The following is a 21,192-nucleotide window of genomic DNA, read 5'->3' as shown; positions in this document are numbered from 1 at the left end:
TGAAAATCCAAAAAAAGTTACACTCAAAGTTTCACATTTCGAACTTTTTCGTAATCTTTTTGAAACGAATTTTTTTTACTCGGATATATATTTATATGTATATATATATAGATATATATATATAGCTTTGTTTAATAAATGCCTGATACTTGTTATTATTATTTTTTTCTTTTAAATTTTTAGTTTGAATTTTTCGATGTTTGTTGAATGAAGAAAAAGTTTACTTCTGCACAATCAAATTTAATTCGCGCGTTATTTATTTAAATAATAAAATGAGAAAAATATTTTTAAAATAAATTCCGCGAGTCATAAAAGAATTTTTTGCTTTTTTTTTTATATGTTTACGAAAGAGGAAATAAAAAATATAAAAGTAAAATAGAATAGTCGAGTAAGTTTGAAGAATGGTGTGGGTATCACTAATCAGGCACTTTACGATATCCCTCAATCACTCTTGTGCGAGTTACAAATGTCAATTACACTCAACAATAATTGCCTCTAAGTGAATCACATTATTTTGTTCATTTCGTTTCTTTTGTTGTTCTTCATATAATCATTGGTTTAATATTTTGTTTACACTATAAACACAAACCCATTCGTTTCTCAATATTCGATCATTAAACAGTAACTCTCTTATATTACATACATGCAGACAATTTTAATTATCATTTATTCTCCTCACTTAAAAAACAAAATATCTAGCATTTTATCATTGTTTGATAAAAATTAATTTAACGTTTTATGGTGTAATTATTTGTGTTTTTTTTTCACTATTACACGATGAGGAGAAAGCACATATGTCACTTGATGAGTTTTTATGTGATTTATTTATTTCCAAGGTTTGGAAAGTTCCTTTACGTTTAATTATTTCTTCATTAATTAGATCTAGGTCATTAGCTCGGTCATGTCATCAACTTCTATTTCATCTGATGGTTCAACTCTCATCGCCAGTTTTGTATATCCATTTGTTGATTCACGTTTTCTTGATACAGCCTGGAAAAATATATAAAAAAAAAATTTAATAATTTGCAAATTTAAATAATATATATTAGGGTGGCCAAAAAAAAACAGACTATTTTTTTTGAAAGTCTCTTATGAAAATTTGTTGGTTTAGAATGTTTTAAAAAGCCTCTCTAAAAATCAGCTTGATAAAAAATTTTCAAGAGGTCGCTCACGAATTTTTAAAATATCAAAAATTATTGAAATTCGGATTTTCTGCTTCTAAATTTTTTTTTTGTCGTGGCAATAGTTTGTATTTATAAAATCATGTCTATGCTAAAAATTTAAGCCCAAAATTTAAATATTTAAACGGCGCTCAAAAATTTTGAATATTAACTCATAATATGTGACTAATACTTTGAATTAGTTTTTGTATTTTTTTATAACCCAATTATTGTCATTTCACTAAAATATAACTTTTGCATAACCAAAAATATACAGGACAATCTTAAACAATAAAATTTGGTAAGTTTTGAATAAGCGAAAAAACCTAAAAATTATTATTATATTTTATATTCATTGTGATGCAAATTGATAATGAAAAAATCGAGAAACTTTATTATTAATATTCAAGGGTCGCTCGAAAACGTTCAAAAGACAGCACTCGGAAACATTCAAAATTCTTGAGCGAGGTTTAAATATTTAAATTTTGGGCTTAAATTTTCAGCGTAGTCATGATTTCACAAATATAAACTATTGCTGTCATAAAAAAGAAAAAAATTTAGAACTAAAAAATTCGAATTTTAATAATTTTTGATATTTTAAAAATTCATGAGCGACCTCTTCTAAATTTTTATTGAGCTGATTTTTGGAGAGGCTTCTTAAAACATCGTAAACCAACAGATTTTCATAAGAGACTCGAAAAAAAAAGTCGAGTTTTTTGGGTCACCCTAATATATATACTCAGATAATTTTATGATACTAAAAATGGCGATGATCCAGAAAGCCGTCAATGAATGACAATTTTTGGATTTTTTTTTCAACATTCAATTTAAAAAGGAAAAAAAAAAAAACTAAAAATACGCACAAGTAGAAAATTAACAAAACTACAATGCAATTAAAGAAACAAAATTTATCATTTTTCAAAAATCAAAATATTAAACGTCGACTGATTTCAGTATTATAAAAAGGCGGACGTTTGACAATTTTTCAGTTTTTATAAATAAATTGAGTAGTGTTATAAAAAATTATTTGAAAATACACAGAAAAATTTTGAAAAATACTTTTGAGATTTTTTACAAATAATTTTTAAATTGAGATCGTTTATTTAAAAATTTAAAAATCTGCTGCTTCATTTTTAGATTTTTTTTTCAAAACATTAAGTTATAGGAATAAAAAATTATTTAAAAAAATTTCACTTAGAGTTTTTTAAAATTTTTTACTTGTGCATATTTTCATTTTTTTTTTTTTTATAATTGCTTTGTCTTAAAAAAAATTAAAAAATTGCCAATCGTCTACTAACTTTAGGATAATTAATTTAAAAATAAATTCAAATTATAAGTATCAAAAAAATAATCAATGTAATAACAATAATAATTAATTATTACCTGTAAGGCGACAAAAATGGCTACAAATAAGGCAACCGAGGCAACACAAATAGCAACGGCCATCATAGTCGCTGCAGTAACAGCATAATTAGGATTGTGATCTTTCGTATCACTATTGAGACTTTCAAATCCAGTATCGAATTGTGGTATCGTATCAGCAGAAATTTCACTACCAGGTACACGTCTTTTACCAGCAGGTGAACTGTTCCTGCAGCCACCAGTTTCTGGATCACAAACACAACATTCATCAGTGTCAGACTTTTTCTTGGTCGTCGGACAACATGGCACACACTGATTATTAAGTTTATCAAAGTGCAAGGGTAAAGTACAAGCAGCACAACTAAATTTACCCGGACCCGTACAACGTCGACAATCACTATGACAATTTTTACATAATTGTGTCAAAGGATCGTAATACTGTGCGCCAAGACAAGCCATACACAACCCACCCTCTAGCATTGAATGAGCTGGACAGGAAGTGCACTCAAGAGGGCCTTCACCTTTGCAAGTACGGCAATAATGATGGCATTTTTGACAGCCAAAATTTGATTTAAAGAACCCCTCCGGGCATTCTGGATGGCACTCACCGGCAGCCAGTTGCCAACCTTGTGGGCAACTAACACACTGGTCTCTACGTGGACCTGAGCATGTTTTACACGAGAGATAACACTTGGCGCACTGACCGCGGTCACTGTAGTATCCTTGCGCACACGATGATCTACATTCCCCGCTTTGTAATTGCAATCCCTCTTGACACGCTGTGCAATTAAGTCGTGATACACAAGTTTTGCAGGTGTGGAGACACGGCGAACAAATTGGCCTAGATGGTTGGGCTAATGAATAATAACCATCGTCACACTGTGCAACACAACGCCGGCTTTGAAGTAACAATGGGCTTGCACAGGACGTACAAAAATCTTCACTAGGTCCAGCACATGTTTCACAACTCGAATGACACGGTTTGCAATTATCTACTTCATAGTATTGAGCAACCTCACACTTACTCCGGCTATCGGGTACACATATGCCTTTTTTACTGATACTCCATCCCTCAATGCAACTAGTGCAGCTTGATGTAATGCAAGTGGCACATCCGAGTGAACAGGGCATACATTCCCGCCTTTTTTTATCAGCGCTGTAACCCGCTGGACATGAGCTTTGACACATGCCATTTAATGAAAAGAATCCTGGCTTACAACTGATGCACTGATTTTCTCCAGTGCCATTACATGTTTCACAGTTTTGATGACATGGCGCGCAATTGTAATCTTGGGTTTCGTAGGTGTAAAGTGGACATGCGGCGTAACATTTATTGTCGTACATTACGAGATGATGATCGCACGTTGTACAGTGGTCAGGTCGGTCTTGACAACTTGCGCAGTTGGCTTCACATGGTACACATGTTGAATTTTCACTATCTGTAAAATAATTTTTTTTTTTATTTTGATTATACGGACAGTATTTAGAACATTTAGAGTGAATATGGATTTTATTTCAATCGGAATTACTCCGTTATTGGAGTTGTAAAAAAAAGTCACTCCGTGGACTGAGTAAATAGGAGTTTCTTTTTTAGCAAATTTTAATTCGGAGTGATGAAAATTTTATTTTAATCCGCATTCACTCTGATGTCAAGTTTTTAAATTCGTAATTTTTTAATGAGGTAAATATATAAAATTTTAATTATTGATCAAAAATGAGTGGAATTTTTTTACTGTCTGATGATCAGAAATTTAATGGTCAATTAAAATAAAAAATTTTCGATCAATTTTGTATAAAATCATTTTTTAGACAATATCAAATATAAAAATAATCAATATGCTCATTAGGGTGGCCCAAAAAAACCGACTATTTTTTTTTTTTTGAGTCTCTTATGAAAATTTATTGGTTTATGATGTTTTAAGAAGCCTCTCCAAAAATCAGCTCAATAAAAATTTAGAAGAGGTCGCTCATGAATTTTTAAAATATCAAAAATTATTAAAATTCGAATTTTTTAGTTCTAAATTTTTTCTTTTTTGTGACAGCAATAGTTTATATTTGTGAAATCATGACTACGCTGAAAATTTAAGCCCAAAATTTAAATATTTAAACCTCGCTCAAGAATTTTGAATGTTTCCGAGTGCTGTCTTTTGAACGTTTTCGAGCGACCCTTGAATATTAATAATAAAGTTTCTCGATTTTTTCATTATCAATTTGCATCACAATGAATATAAAATATAATAATAATTTTTAGGTCTTTTCGCTTATTCAAAACTTACCAAATTTTATTGTTTAAGACTGTCCTGTATATTTTTGGTTATGCAAAAGTTATATTTTAGTGAAATGACAAAAAATGGGTTATAAAAAAATACAAAAACTAATTCAAAGTATTAGTCACATATTATCAGTTAATATTCAAAATTTTTGAGCGCTGTTTAAATATTTAAATTTTGGGCTTAAATTTTTAGCATAGACATGATTTTATAAATACAAACTATTGCCACGACAAAAAAAATTTAGAAGTAGAAAATCCGAATTTCAATAATTTTTGATATTTTAAAAATTCATGAGCGACCTCTTGAAAATTTTTTATCGAGCTGATTTTTGGAGAGGCTTCTTAAAACATCGTAAGCCAACAAATTTTTATAAGAGATTCGAAAGAAAAAAATAGTCGAGTTTTTTGGGTCATCCTAATGCTCATTGAAAAAAATTTTCATTTAAAATCAGTACATTTTTTTTGGTTCTATTTAAATGCGAAATGTCAGCTAAAATTTTTTAAACAAATTTCTGGACAATATAAATTCAGCGCGAAAACTGCCATTGAATTTAAAAAGCTACCAATTATAAATTTTTTGATGACCAATTAACATCAATTATTCAAAATTTCTCTGCATCGGATTACTAGTTTAAATATTAACGAAAACAAAAAGTGTTTACATACTTTCGTAATAACCCTCAGGACATTGTTGAAGACAAACTGCAAGATCGGTAACTCTTAAATGAGCTGGAGCACATGATAGACAAGAGTCTTGGCCAGCGCCAGCGCATGTTTCGCATGATTCATGACAGGGCCAGCAGACGCCACCTTGATTTGGAAAACTTCTTGGCGGACAACGACTTACGCACATACTGAATGATGAATAAATAAAAAAAGAAATAAAGAAAAGTATGTTAGTTGTATTAAGTTGTAATAAAAGTATGTGATAAATTTAAACATAAGTAGAAATAGACACAATGAACCCACTTATCAAGTCGATAGGTTTTACAGGCAATACACTCTGTTGGACCTGTTCCATAACATCCTTGATGATCACACTGTGGATCGCAGTCATGTAGAACTCGCTTAGATGGATCTAGGGAGCCTTGTAGTGATCTTGATATATCATCGGAGACATCACCGGGTAATCGGTTGGTGAGAATTGATGCTGATGAACCGTCTAAAGATGCTACCGATGCTTGAATATTGGAGGCAGCACCCGCGTAAGCACCTGGATAATTCTGAAAGACAGATTGACGAAAATCGAATTCGTTGTGTTGATCTGATCCCCCCAATGAGCGATCGTGCGGGAAGGATAATTCAGAGGGATTGTATGAAGAATAATACGACTGATGATGTACCGGATTAAATTGACGAGTTCGTAATCTAATGGGATTGGTGGCCGTGCCGTAGAATATCAATTGCCATTTCTTCAGTATTCCTGAAACAAAAAAGATAAATGGAAATTACTATATTGGAGTTTACTTTTTGACTTAAATTTATGGCTTGGATGTGACAAATAACGAGTGTTTAAACAAAAATAATCAATATTTTCAGGCATTTTTCGCTTACAGAAAAAAAAAAGTTTGAAAATTCAAACGTGCAAAACTCTTACTCTTTTAAAAAGTGATTAATAGATATAAGGAACGCTTTATTTATTATAATTATATATATACTTAAGAATTCAAGTTTAATAAAAAATCGAATAAATCAATTGATTGTGTATTTTTTAAGTTATTGTGGTTACCAACATCCGTACATACAGACAGACATCTCAGGTTTTTTTCCACGGAAAAAACAGAATGTTAAAAATGAGTAAATAATAGTAAAAAAGTGGAATCTGTTATCAATAAGTAGTACTATTATTTACTTAATGCAAAGTAGTTTACTAATTTTTGTAGATTCCGAAAAACTACTATCAATTATTTCAAAAAGTATCTAAATATTATTACTTTTAGGTATAGATACGTGAGTTATTAGTGAAAATTAATTAATTTATGGCATACATATATTAAAAAGTAATGATTGGTCAAATTAAGAATTGGTATCTCAGATACTGATTTTTCCAGCCGAAAAATTGCAAGAGTTACAAACTTTTATTTTATAAATTCGATATCACTGATCAATTATTAGCTTAAAATATCATTTATTCTTCATTATAAATAAATTTACAATATACATAAATCGAATAAGTGGTAAATAATAAAATGAAAAATTAGTAAACTAGGTACTGATTTTTTGCTCATAAAAATACCGAAAACTTTGAACTTATTTTATAAATTCTATCCCATTGATTAATAATTAATATAAAATGTTATTTATTCGTTATTATAAATTAATTTATTGTATACATAAATCGAATAAGTGGTAAATTTTTTAAATTTTTTTATGTTTATTTGAATAGTAATAAAAAGCTGTAGATAGCAATTTATCGATTTTTTTTCATATTAATTTTAATATACGAAATTACAAATTTTGCTCTTCTATGTGTATCAAATTTTAATATAAATAATAGCCATTTTGTAATATATATAATGATCTTGGTTTAATATTAGTATACAAATATACTAATTAAGTCAAAAATAAACTTCAAACTATTAAAATTTTGAGCATCATTGTTTTCCGTGTACTTTTTCTTTTTTCAATCATTATTTTTAAAAAAAGCGACTTGAAATTGTGTTCATTCTATATATATTAGGGTGGGTCAAAAAAATCAACAATTTTTTTTTTTACAAATGCGATCGAAAAATGGGTTGTTAGACACCTTAAAAAAATTATCACCAAATATGAGCTCTTAATTTTAACAGGAAGATCCTCCGCATCGCAGTTTTCTATTTTTTTCTCAATCTAATAGAAAAAAATACATACCTCGTCATTAATTGATTGTACAAAAAAATGTTCGAGAAGAATTTTGTAGAAAATTGAATGCTCTACAAAAAAGGTATCTTATATTTTTTCCGTAAACCTCACCATTCCAATGATATTGACGATTAAAGTTTATTCATTTTAAGACAAATTTCATTATTGTTTATGAATTTTATAACTCGACAATAACTGACTATTATAAAATGCGCAATACAAATTTTTGTAGGAAATTAACTGCTCTATAAAAATGGTGTCTTATGTTTTGACGATTAAATTAAGCGTTCAAAAGATATTCATCATCAAACTTTAATGTGTACTAATTTTAAGAGTTTTTGATGAGATACAGGAAAATTTCAATTTAATTCATAAATTTCATACAAATTTCATTTTTTGTCATTAATATAAGTATTATTAAACTTTTATTTTCAAAATTTTTGAAAATTTTTTTTTCAATAATTCTAAACATTTTATTTTTAATTATTAGAAATCACGATGATGTTGTTGTTTTTTTTTTCGATATTGTCTTCAAAACGGCTTTAAAAATTTTTCGACTATAGCTAGATATTGTCCTAGGAAAAATTTCTTCTATAGAGAATTTTTGTTTTGTATTTCATATCTTATTGCAAGTTATTAGAGAGCATCGAAAAAATTACCCTACTTATAATAAAAAATTGATGAAAATTAATAACTCAGTTTAAAATTGAAATAAAAAACTTTTCTATAATTAATTGGACATTTTTTTTCTCCAAAACAGAAATATATCATAATATATTTGTAATGAAAACTTTGCTTTTTTTATCAACAGATAATTAACTAAGCGATAAATAATGCACAATTTATTGTTTTAAATGTAGACGAAGATACTTACACATAAAAGAAAACTTGATAAATATTTTGAAGTTTCTCAGCTGATAAAAACTAAAATTCGTATAATTGTTCTCAAAACTTATGAATTACATAGAAACTTTTTTGATTATCTTATCAAAAACTCTTAAAATTAGTACACATTAAAGTTTGATGATGAATATCTTTTGAACGCTTAATTTAATCGTCAAAACATAAGACACCATTTTTATAGAGCAGTTAATTTCCTACAAAAATTTGTATTGCGCATTTTATAATAGTCAGTTATTGTCGAGTTATAAAATTCATAAACAATAATGAAATTTGTCTTAAAATGAATAAACTTTAATCGTCAATATCATTGGAATGGTGAGGTTTACGGAAAAAATATAAGATACCTTTTTTGTAGAGCATTCAATTTTCTACAAAATTCTTCTCATACATTTTTTTGTACAATCAATTAATGACGAGGTATGTATTTTTTTCTATTGGATTGAGAAAAAAATAGAAAACTGCGATGCGGAGGATCTTCCTATTAAAATTAAGAGCTCATATTTGGTGAGAATTTTTTTAAGGTGTCTAACAACCCATTTTTCGATCGCATTTGTAAAAAAAAAATTGTTGATTTTTTTGACCCACCCTAATATATATATATATATAAACTATCTTTTGAATGGTACACTGAGAGAAAAAATAACTTTTAATTGTATATCCTTCTTACAAAAAAACATGTTATTGAAAATTCGAAATTTATTGTATTTTGAATGCAAAAATTTGAAGATTTCATTCAAAATCAGTTTCTCAATCGAATAAATCCGAGCTCAGCTTGAGATATGCTGATCTTATTTTTTTTTTTTAGGACTGTAAAGAAATTGCGATTTTCATCTATCAAGAAAATTATTCTTCAACTTAAATATGGAATTATTAAAGTAATAATTTTTATTAATTTGCTACACTGATAGAAGTATTTATTTGATATTAATAAATGTATTTATTTAAAACAGTTTTCCAGCATTGTTTGGCTGAGATAAGTATTTCTTTGCCTCAAATATAGATTTATTAATAATTAATAAATCTCATATTTGAGTGAACATCGCTGCGATATTTGAATTTGACTGCCATGCCACTTTATGTTTATAACTTCAAATGGAATAAGTGTGATTGCTAGTACATATTTATTTTAATATTTTTTATAATAATTTTTATCCTCAATTAAAATTAATTGTGTGTCATTTACTATAAAAAAATAAATTTAAACAGTACTATATAAATTATTTGTCATAACCTCATAACCCTACTTAACTAACTTCATGTGCTATTTCTTTGTATTCAAATAAGCTATTTCTTAACTTTTAAGAAATATTTATTTTGTTGAGCATTCAAATAAATTATTTATTAACTATTAATAAATCTTATTTGGTTCAAATAAATACTCCCATCAGTATACTTAAGAAATATTGTTTTGACAAAATTTAATTTTTTTTTTCAATGTAAAAATTTTTAGGTGGAATATTTATATTAGCTTTTTAAAATTTTGGCTTTGGTTACTAAGTTTAAAACCAAAAAGACGTATAATTTTTTTTTTTTTTTAATTGCTAATCATGTTGTAGACTTATTTTAAAGTGGAAAATTTGTCCTTTTGGAATTAGCAGCGCAACACCTCATTGCTTCGTAATTGAGTTGTGTAAAAAAAAAAAAGATATAAAATTAAAAAAAGTATAACTTATTATTAATAATTAACAAATAAAATATTAAAAAATTAATATAAGGTTGTAATTATCAACAATTAATACTGTTATATATTTTTTGCAAAGCAGTTTAATATTTTTTGTAGATTTACAATAACTGTTTTTAAATATTTCAATAATGAGTTGAATATTAATACTATCACGTATAAATTTATGACAGTAAAAGCGGATTAAATCTGGGTGAATTCAATGCGGAGCGGATCATTTTTTAATTACTTAAATTCATTCTGAAGGGAAGTTTATTTTAACATTAAAACTGGATAATTAACATGTAATTAAATAATTGATTAAGCTGGTGAATAATAAATAAAAATTTTTTTTTTTAAGCAAAAGGTTTTAATTATTCGTCATTATATTATAATCTGATATCTGATTCATAAATAAGTAATTATAAATAAATAATTATTGTCATTATTGAATTTATTTTTTTTTTTTTTTACTGATTTTCAGAAAATTATTAATAAATTCTTTTTTTTTTATTGATATTGTGATCCTGAAGTTAATAGAAAATTAGCAAATTTTTTGGTTTTTTTTTTTTAAGTCAATGAAAAAAAAAAAAAAAACAAATTTTTTTTTTATAATTTGTAGTTTTTAAAAAATTATAAGACGTCGGCTAACTTTAGTACCATATATTATTTATATTAAAAAATATCATTTATGTTTGCAAGGAATTAAAAAAAAAAAAAGTATTATATATTTTTTGATGTAATCATTGATGAAAATGAAATAATAAATTATGTATTAAAAGTATAAATTAGAAAGATATTTTAATAAAAATAAATAAAAAATTCAAATTATTTATTTATAAAAAAATGTGGAACGCTTCACGATTTTGCGTGTCATCCTTGCGCAGGGGCCATGCTAATCTTCTCTGTATCGTTCCAATTTTAGTATATGTACTGCCGAAGCAAGTACGTTTTACTAACGTTTAAAACTTTTATATATACAAAACGTAGTGCATGACGAGTCATTGCGAGAAAGCATTAAATAGAGTCATCTGGCGGTGAACTTCAAAACGCTACCCCCACTTTTTAAAAAATTGTTTCTAATTTCCCAATGCAGATTTAAATAAAATTCACATCACTTCGAAATTATCCCTCTGAAAAAAACTTCCTATTTGCTTCGTACGCAGATTGATTTTTTTTTAAACCCAGGATTTCCGAGGGGTGGAGTGCATTCGGGTTTAAATAAAATTTATATTCACTACGAATTTATTATTCGATCTTAGAGTGCATGGCTCTGAAGAAATTATAATAAAAATTGTTACATAGGGAATAGGGTGAAAGTGCGATTTGTGGCCACTGCTCTATTTTCGGACATTTAAAACTTTATTTCAATTAATGAACAAATATAAAACAAAATTTTCATCGCAACAGTGGGACAAAAGTATCTTTGAACACATTTTTAAAATTATTTTATTTAATTGTGGAGTATGACAAATCTTTTTTAGTATCAGCGATAAAAACTTGGAATCAATTCCTCAATTATTACGGGACGTATGGGAAATTTTCCTTTGAATATTGGTCTTCCCACTTGCATTTAATTTTGATCTTGACTACTCATTATAAGCCTGTTTTAGTTTATACAATTTCAAACGTTATATTGACGCTTTGCTACAAAAGCTACTATCCCAATTTTTCTAGTGCTAATACTGATAAAATAAATATTTATCTTTTTACGCTAATTAATATTTTGTCCGATACCAAAATTAAAAGAATGGTTAAGTAGGGGTTGATGTTTGGACCCCGTAACCCTGATTAAAAACACCGGTTAAATCCACGGAGAAAAATGCAGGTCGAAATTAAATAATAATTAGAATTAGAATGAAAAATTTGCTATTTCAAATAAAAAATTACAATCCATAAAAAAAATTACGATGATTTGTAGAAAATTAATTTTTTATTTAAATTATTATTATCTAAATTGTAATTTTCACTTATCACAATAATTACAGTACAGCTTCGTTAAATTTTCGCTTGGAAAAAATCAATATATACTTATTCATATAAAAATAGTTCAATGTTACAAAAAGTAGAAATTGTTATTAGAATTATTAAAAGTTAGTACATTAGTCGGAATTTTTGTTTCGTAGTTGATAAATATTACATCTCTATTATAATTCTACGCAGGTACTGTACATTTTAGAATATCGGTAAGACAAATTGCTACTCCGGGAGATAAAATTACTATTTGAGATTTTGAAAATTATTATCTGAATTGTAAAAATTACTCGGCAGAATACATCTTTCACAAAGCTCGTTAACTAATATTTACTAAGTACAACAATCAAAATTATTGGTACATTATAATTTTTATTTTTCGCTAGTAAATTTTATTTTGAATGCTGTTGATTTTTTTTTAACATTTCAAGATTATTTCTCGGATTGTAATTTTTTTTTTAAATTTAGTAAAAATTACTTAATTTTTTTCTCCGTGCCCGATCTAAACTGAGTCGGTCAATCGAAAATTCTCCATTGAATCCGATCAAAATTTTTTAATCGAAGTATCAAATCAGGGAACTGCCGATTGGGGGGAAGAAGCTCATTATGGGCAGGCTTATAACAGGAACTCGGCTGTGCACGAAAAATGAATATTTATAACATATTTTTATTTAAAGATAAGCGTTGAATCAAGAATATAAATAATTCATGAGTTATATTAACTAATTAATTTTAAATTAATTAGTGATGAGATGTAAAATGGATCATTAAATATTTAATCAGTTTAATAATTTTAACGGACGGTTGTGTACTGATAATTTAATTCAAAGTTAATCTTATTAATCCGTAGAATGCTAAATGTTCATTTATTATAAAATTTACAAGGGCTTCGGCTAATAAAGGTAAAATTGCAGGTGTAATCAAATGTTAAATTTACCGAATCCCCTTTAAACTTATATATTTAAATGGCAATAATGAATTTCATTTATATAATTACATCTATCGAACGGTCATTAATAGCTCGCAGATTTATTAAGTATTTAAGTGCAGTGCATCGATAATTAGAGGGATTAATTTAAATTGATATATGTCAATTTGAAATCCAACATAAATATATATTTTATAAAAATAACGTTTGGTTATAAAATAATAAATTTAAGTAGCTAAGGAAGTAAGTATACTTATAGGTAAGTAGATTATTGGATTGTCATTTACCAGGTGAATTAACTCGTCTTGTACCAGCATTGATGATCTGCAATGTCCAACGACCGTCAGCTTTTTCACCCCAGAAATGTACACTCAGGAATGGCCAATCATCAAAATTGGAACTGAGTACGTCTCTTGGTCGTTCGAAAAGTAATGTTGAGGTAGTGCCCATTGGTGAGGTCAGCAACAGGCGAAGGTTTCCCCGAGGGAAAAATCTTAATGATACCTACGAGAGTAATAAAAAAAAATTGATGAAAAAGTTTATCTTTATATTTTTTAATAATTCTTATTGATACTTTAATGTTTTATAATTATTTTATTTTTTTAAATTTGCCGCTTTGAAAATTTAAAAAAAAGGGAAGTTATTGGTTTCGATTCGATTTTCAAAAATCGAGTTTTTATTAGATTTTGACTTTTCGAGGTCCTAAGAAATTATTCTGAATACTTTTGAATGGACATCCGGCTGCGCACGCGCATGTATGTGTGTGTGAACTAATTTTTTTCATACGATATCTTTGGGATGAATGAACCGATTTGAAGATAATTGGCAATAAATTTTGAATTTGATCGGAGGAATAGTTTACTAAGTCTCAAAGGCTCTTTCGGTTCCTGCACAGTACGTGTAAGCAGTCGGTTTTTTCTAAAAATATTGTTGGACAAAAATTACTTTTTTTCAACCAAATGTATGTTTTTTCGGTCTAATTGTTTTTTTACTCCGAGCTCAAAAGTTTGCCAATAATAAAGTTTTCAAACTCTCTGAGCTCGAAAACAGCGGGAAGTTTGGGGCTTGGACCAGAGGGTCAACTGATTTTCAGATTTTTTTTTTTTTATAAAAAACACGTTACACAATAAAGATTGAAAATAGATAACGGCATCAAAAATTGGTCAATTTGTTGAATAAAATAACATGACCTTTTACGGCATTGATATATATATATATATATATATATATATATATATATGTTATAGTATACACAATCAATGACAGTTCTATTGTAGATTAATCTTTTCACATATCGTAATATTGTCAATCAAAAGGTGACATTTCAATGTAAAGTATTGATTTTACTTTACATATATTTTTTTTTATTTACGTGAATAAACCATTTTGTACTTAAAAAAAAAAAAAAAAAAAAAACTTTTTTTTTTCTTTTTTAAATATTACTATCGTTAAAATACCATAAAACAGTTGCATTTGCACGATCGACGTCAGTAATTCATTATTTACGAGACAGTAAAAGCCATCTAAAAATTTTTTCATATATATATATACATATATATATATAGGCATGTATCATATATTTATCATGAATTTCTAGGTTTATATTCTCTAATAAAGTTTCTATTTTTTATATAACCTTTAATAAAAAAAAAATGCATATGAATATTAAATGAGCATTACCTTTATTACTTTAAATTTATGGTAAATAATGAAGCGATTAAAACGATAATTTTTAACTTTTTATGGTTTTAAATTTGAATTATAAAATATACATTTGTAGGTTTAGAGCCGATAAATGAAGTTCATATAGACTGATAAAAGATATGTTCTTATTTTGCCTCTAATTACTAATTATGAAGCAGTATAAAAAAATGTCGGTATGAATGCATTTTTTTTTAGAGTTAAATTGAGAAAAACGTTCGAAGAAAGATTTAGCGATTTAACGATAAGGTACATTGGTAATTTTACTGGAGTATATGGACTGAGTAAATATAGGGTAATTACCGATGTATGTTAGAAAATGAATGTGTAAAATTTACAAAAAATATATATACACGTAAGTAATCTGTGTAATCTGTACAAAGTGTTGTTATTAAAGTCGAGGCAATAAAATTTGAGTTAATCATTTATGTGTAACATGTTTTTTTTTTTTTTTTAAGAACCGAATAATGACGAGTGATTATTTAAATCTCGATAGCTGATTATTTCTAACGGACTTCGAAAAAATGGTGGCGTTGGTCTGGATGTGGAAATTCCAATCAATAGTTTATTTCAGATTATAAAATAACTGAATTATTTAAATATATTTTTTCAATTTGCTGAGAATTTAAATGAATTTATTTTAACGATTTTATTAAATTAAAAATTAATTGAAAATATGTGAAAAAATAAAATATTGATAAATTCCAGTCTTTTACAGTTTTTTTCTGACTACAAATATTTTGATGGTTGTTAAAATAACGGAAGCCATTAGTTGCCTACATTGTTTTTGCTGAATGTATAAAATGTCTACAATATTTTTCTGTACATTAAAAATGCTTACTGTCCGATTTCTTACTGTTCAATTGCCTACTAAAATTTATTTTCTACAGTTCTAATGCCTACATAAATATAAAATATATAATTTAATTGCATACAAAAATTATTGCACTGTTCTATTGCCTATTAAAAAATATTTCATGATTTTCAATTGATTACTATTTAACTGTGCGCCCAAATCAAAGAAGTACCTAATTAATGTAGACAAGCTTCTGATTTATTTGCTGAGAAAATCTTGTACTTGTTGCGGAGAAATGATCAACGTTCACGACCGATCACTTGAGAAAAAAAAACCCAGCTGATCTGTAAAATATCAGAATTACTGTAGTCTTCACAATAGCAACTGGAAAATTCCGAGTTTTCTATTAGAAATTAGTGGCCTGGTCAGGTCATTTTCTACATCGACTATGAGATTCAGCCCAGTATTTTATGATGGACCGGGTGAGTTATACTATTGTGAAGATTACCGTGGTTCTGATATTTTACAGATCAGCTGTGTTGTATTTCTCAAGTGATCGGTCGTAAACGTTGATCATTTCTCCTCAACAAGTACCTGATTTTCTCAGCATATAAACCAGAAGCTTGTCTACATTAATTAGGTACTTCTTTGATTTGGGCACACAGTTAAATAGTAATCAATAGCTGCGTAATCTTGATTTTTTTTGTTATAGCAAATTTTTTTTTTTCAGTGTACATTTTATACTTATGTAGACAATAGAACCGTAGAAAATAAATTTTAGTAGGCAACTGATCAATAAGAAATTGAACAGTAAGCATTTATAATTTACGAAAAAATATTGTAGGCATTTCAAGGATTCAGCAAAAACAATGTAGGCAACTGATGCCTTCCCATTGAAATAAATATTCAAATAAAAAACATAACTAGTTTAACGATCTATGGAATTCCTATTCTATGACAGTTAATTTGTCTCTCTGAATTACTGAAGCAAAAATTTATTCTTTTTTCACTTAATAAAATATTTCGTAATATTTATAAAATTAAAAAAATTACGTCACATTGTTAAAAAATATAAGTTGGATAAAATATCCAATAAACTTTTTAAAAGTTTTAAACGCTACAAGTAATTAACTGTTTTTACTTTTTATTATTTTTCGTAAAACTTATTCCCCATACCATCTCTCTGTTAAATTCCATTGAATACTCTGACCTAATTGTTTAACTAGAAAATTGCTTAATTCATTTTTATTTCTTTTATGCTACATACTATTTAAAAAAAAGAAAAAGCATTTAAGTTAAATAATATTTTGCGAATGCACTGATCACAATGCTACAATTAAATTTATTTTATCTTAACTGAAATTTTAATAGAATTAGAATTTAAACAATATTAATGAAATAATATTTTAATTATTGAGTAGAAACAATATTTCAATAAAGTAGATTTATAAAAATAAAAAAAAGCAATAAAAATAAAATGTCCTAAAGCCATATTTTTCTACCTTATTCATTTTTATTACGTCCGTCCGTAGTTTTTATGGTAGGTTTTACCTTTACAATATTTTTTTCTTCCGTTCATCATCTCTTAGTCTTGGACACAAGAGTACAATAAAAAAAATAACTCACGAATAAAGTTAAATAAAAAAGAAAGTGATATAGAAATATATATATATATATATATATATATATATATATATATATATATATATATATATATATATATATATATATATATATATATATATTAGGGTCATGCAAGTCGTGTTCGAATCGAATCGAATAATTAAAAAATATTTGAATTTCTCGTAAATTTTCGAATTAATCGTCAATTTTTTTAAAGTGTTCGTCAATATTCGAATTATCCGAAACATTTCGAATTATTAGTAACTTTTTAAATATTCAATTTTCAATTTCTCGTTCAGAAAGTTGAAAATTAAAAAAAAAAAAAGCTCAAAGAGCTCGAAAAGCGAGAAGTATTGGGACTGGTTCACTGAGTCATCCGATAGACAAATTTTTATTTCATGGAGAGCTCAGTTATTTAAAATAACCAAAAGTAATTATAAAATAGTCGTAAATTCGTGTCTGAATTAAATTTATTTAAGAGAAAATTTGAATTGAGGTAAAAGCCCCTATACCCGCTCACTTTTCATTGATGTGAGATTGAATCACTCAATATAAATTAATAAATAAAATGAAAAACCATATTTTTTTTTATAATTATTTTTTCAAGTTTCGAGTATTAGAATAAAATTTTAGTTTGAAGAATAATCCTGATAATTAATTATTATTAATTTTTTAAATAAGGTCCTTGAGTGCACCCATTGTCGCTCACTAAAAGTTGTCATGTCCCATTACTCGATCAACACATGGCCTTACAGTCGCTCAAAGACAATATCAATTAAACTATCATAAGTTTATTGATTTGGACAAATAATTTATAAATTATACTACTTTATTCTTTAATAATATAAAATTTAATGAATTTTAAAAATGTATTTAATAAGATATAGTTATAACAATTCTTAAAAAATTTGACGTAACCTAAATTTAATCAAACGAATGGACGTTAAAGTAAAACATGTCCGGCTGAGCGCGACTTTGAAAACAGTCATTTAATTTAAATTTATAATCTATTATAAAATAATTTGATACATTATATTTTAATATATATAGATTCACAAATAATTATTTATCAATAATAATATTTTTAGTTGTAATTTTTTCTTATAAAAATTATTAAAAATCGCCTTAAACAGTTAAAGTGAGCGACTAAAGGTACTGAGCGGGTCTAGGGGCTTTTACCTTATTCGAAAAACTTTAACAATTTTAAGCCGTTCAAAATAAAATTTTCAAATTATTCGTAAATTTTCAAATGATTAGAAAATTTTGATTCACAGTTCAATTTGATTCGTTACGAATCATTCGCACACCCCTTATATATATATATATATATATATATATATATATATATATATATACATAGATGTTATAAAAATAGCTCACCTTGCATTGAACATGTTCAAGAAAACGGACCTCATTAATAGTCCCAGCGCAGCCACTTACGTCCATGTAAACACTGAGAGTATAACCGAAGGATGAATCTATAGGTCTTTCCTCATTGATCTCTTGAGATTTGCAAATATGCTGAGGCGGCACATTTGTCCATTGTTCAGCAAGATTGACCATTCCACCCGCATCCATTAACCCGTAACCAAACTTATGTGAAACTTTACGTTTCACTCCATTGAGTATCCAACCCGGTTCTTTTTCAAGTGGTCCAGATCTCGATGTTAATACAACTAAATATTGCATATCTCGCCACGTTAAACTTGGATTAGCTTCAAGTGCTAATGCAGAAATACCAGCGGCAAGAGGTGCTGACGCTGATGTGCCAGTATGTTCAACGGTACAAATATGATCGGGTCGTAATTTACCATCCATATCGACAGTTGCAACGCTTTTATCATTACCAGGAGTACCAGATGAATATGTTGAAGCCAATGTTGAGCTGCACTCTTCTAGATACCATGGTTTATATCCCCCTTGTGTTGCACTTGATATTGACAATGTGAAAATACTGTTTGTATAACCGTCGCAGTTACATGAGTCTGTATGACGGCCACCATTACCCGACGCCCAGACAAAGATTGAGCCTTTACCTTTACGGCCCTAGAAAATGTCAATATATGTCCTCGTGAATAACGTTTGATTAAATGTTTACAATGAAATATTTTCTATACTGGATAAATAGAAATTTATATCATATGAGAATATATTGATGCCAATAAAATGTTACTGCTGCTTTCAACTCTGTCTGTATTCAAGTTAATTGAATTAATGTATATTAATATTTTGTAATATTCTATGAATTTAATTTAATAAATTTATATTTATGATCATTTTATTTTATGTACTGTAATTATTAACAAAATATTATTTAAACATTAATGGGAAAATAAACTACGTTTATTTGATATATTAAATATTAGTTTATGTTACTAATCCCTTGTTAATGACTTCCATTAATTAAAACGAGCAACTTGCAGTCACTACGTGACTTCCTAAATATCACTACTGATTTTATAAAATACTCATAAGAAAACGATTTCTTGCCTCAAAAAATTTTATTTGCACCAAGAAATTTTATGCATCATAAATTCAATACAAAAATTTTCTTGGGGCGAGAAAAGATTATTTTGGTCAAGAAATGATTCCTTGCACCAAAAAATTTTTTCTAATTCTAAATAACTTTTTCGTTTTAATTCACAATGCGAAATATTTCTTGGAGTAAGTAAAAATTTTCTTTAGGAGAGTAAAGATTTTTTGTGTCAAACTTTGTCATTTTGGAATAAGTAACGCGATATAAATAATATAGTATATATTCAGTGACATTTAGTCATATTTAGTGACAGAGTAATTAGAATATTAATTTCTTTAAAGAAAATAATTACGATCGTATTTTTTCTCGCGTAATTTAAATGCAATTCGAATGATACAGATAAATCAATTTTTCTCAATGATTGATAATAAAAAAGAGTTTAAACTATGAAAAGGCACAAATTCAACTCAAAACCTTTCTAACGATACCAAATTTAATAAAATTAATCAATTCTGTCATACAGATATGCCGGGAACAAAATTTTCCTTATTCTCTTAATAATATAGACAATTCATAAGATGATTATAAAAAATTAAATTTTCATTTGAATTTATTTAATAATTTTACACGGGAGTCGCAGCTAAAAATATTAAATATACACGAAGAGAAAATTATGGTAACAGTTCCAATATGTTATGGGAATAGTTCCTATGGAATTATGGTAATCGTTACTATGTACCTATGGTAATGGTTACTATAATATTATGGTAATCGTTACCATAATATTATGGTAACCATTACCATATACGCTTAGGAACCGTTACAATGTGGTTATAGGACTGGTTTCTATTTGCTTATGGGAACTATTCCTATGAGTATGGTAATCATTACCATGATTCTTTCACATGCGATATGGAAACTGTTACCATAATGATAGGAATTGTTCCCATACTTATAGAAACTTTCCCAGAAAGTATGGGTCTATATCCCATAATCCCAAGTAATCATTACCATAACGGTATGGGATGATATTTCATAAACGTACTAGGAACAGTTACTATAATTTTTTCTCCGTGTAACAGCAGATAATAAAGAGACTTAATCGTTCAAATTATGACGTCAGCTGTGCAAAATAGTATATTATATATCATGTGGAATCAGTATTATACTATAGTAGATGTAAAGTTCTCCCATAGAGTGAGTTACCGTCGGTTTTTTACGATAAAACAAGTTTAATCTTACGCCGTTATTAGACATTACATTTACAAACCGAAAATTTCCGACAATTCCCGACGGCGACTTCCTTTTTTAGAGAACTTTAAACAATAGTTTATGTAATGAATGCACGAAGAAAAACGTCATTAAATGTGTAAAGTCAGTGCCATGCAGTCAGAGTTATAAAAAAATTAACTTTATTATTATTTTTAAAAAATTTATACTTTATAAAATTAAATACTCTGTTTAATATTACAGGCGAGCCGCGTTATGAGTCCGTT

The 21,192-nt window shown here is 27.4% G+C and overlaps 1 protein-coding gene and 1 non-coding gene across 3 annotated transcripts in view; both read right to left on the bottom strand.

Moving 5' to 3' along the window:
- Positions 1-135: 135 nt before the first annotated feature.
- The window catches only part of LOC103569587 (furin-like protease 2), a 279,017-nt gene continuing 257,960 nt past the window's right edge, over positions 136-21,192 (bottom strand). Inside the window, exons 7-13 of one of the 2 annotated variants that reach the window (XM_008546941.2) lie at positions 18,601-19,266; positions 13,388-13,604; positions 6,138-6,217; positions 5,764-6,017; positions 5,461-5,648; positions 2,544-3,961; positions 137-990 (exon numbers count right to left, since the gene is read on the bottom strand). In XM_008546941.2, the coding sequence (XP_008545163.1) occupies positions 883-990; positions 2,544-3,961; positions 5,461-5,648; positions 5,764-6,017; positions 6,138-6,217; positions 13,388-13,604; positions 18,601-19,266 (2,931 nt within the window). In that variant the 3' untranslated portion in view covers positions 137-882. Of the gene's footprint in view, positions 991-2,543; positions 3,962-5,460; positions 5,649-5,763; positions 6,218-13,387; positions 13,605-18,600; positions 19,267-21,192 lie in introns of both variants that reach the window. The other variant, XM_008546940.2, reaches the window with a different exon arrangement.
- LOC128668936 (U6 spliceosomal RNA) lies at positions 11,041-11,147 on the bottom strand. The gene has a single exon (XR_008404493.1). It is a non-coding gene; the product is annotated as a U6 spliceosomal RNA (small nuclear RNA).

Source organism: Microplitis demolitor, chromosome 1 (genome assembly GCF_026212275.2).
Source record: "Microplitis demolitor isolate Queensland-Clemson2020A chromosome 1, iyMicDemo2.1a, whole genome shotgun sequence".
In the NCBI taxonomy this organism is placed as follows: Eukaryota; Metazoa; Arthropoda; class Insecta; order Hymenoptera; family Braconidae; genus Microplitis; species Microplitis demolitor.
Note: the sequence above shows the minus strand (reverse complement) of the source record. Positions and strands in the feature narration are given on the sequence as shown.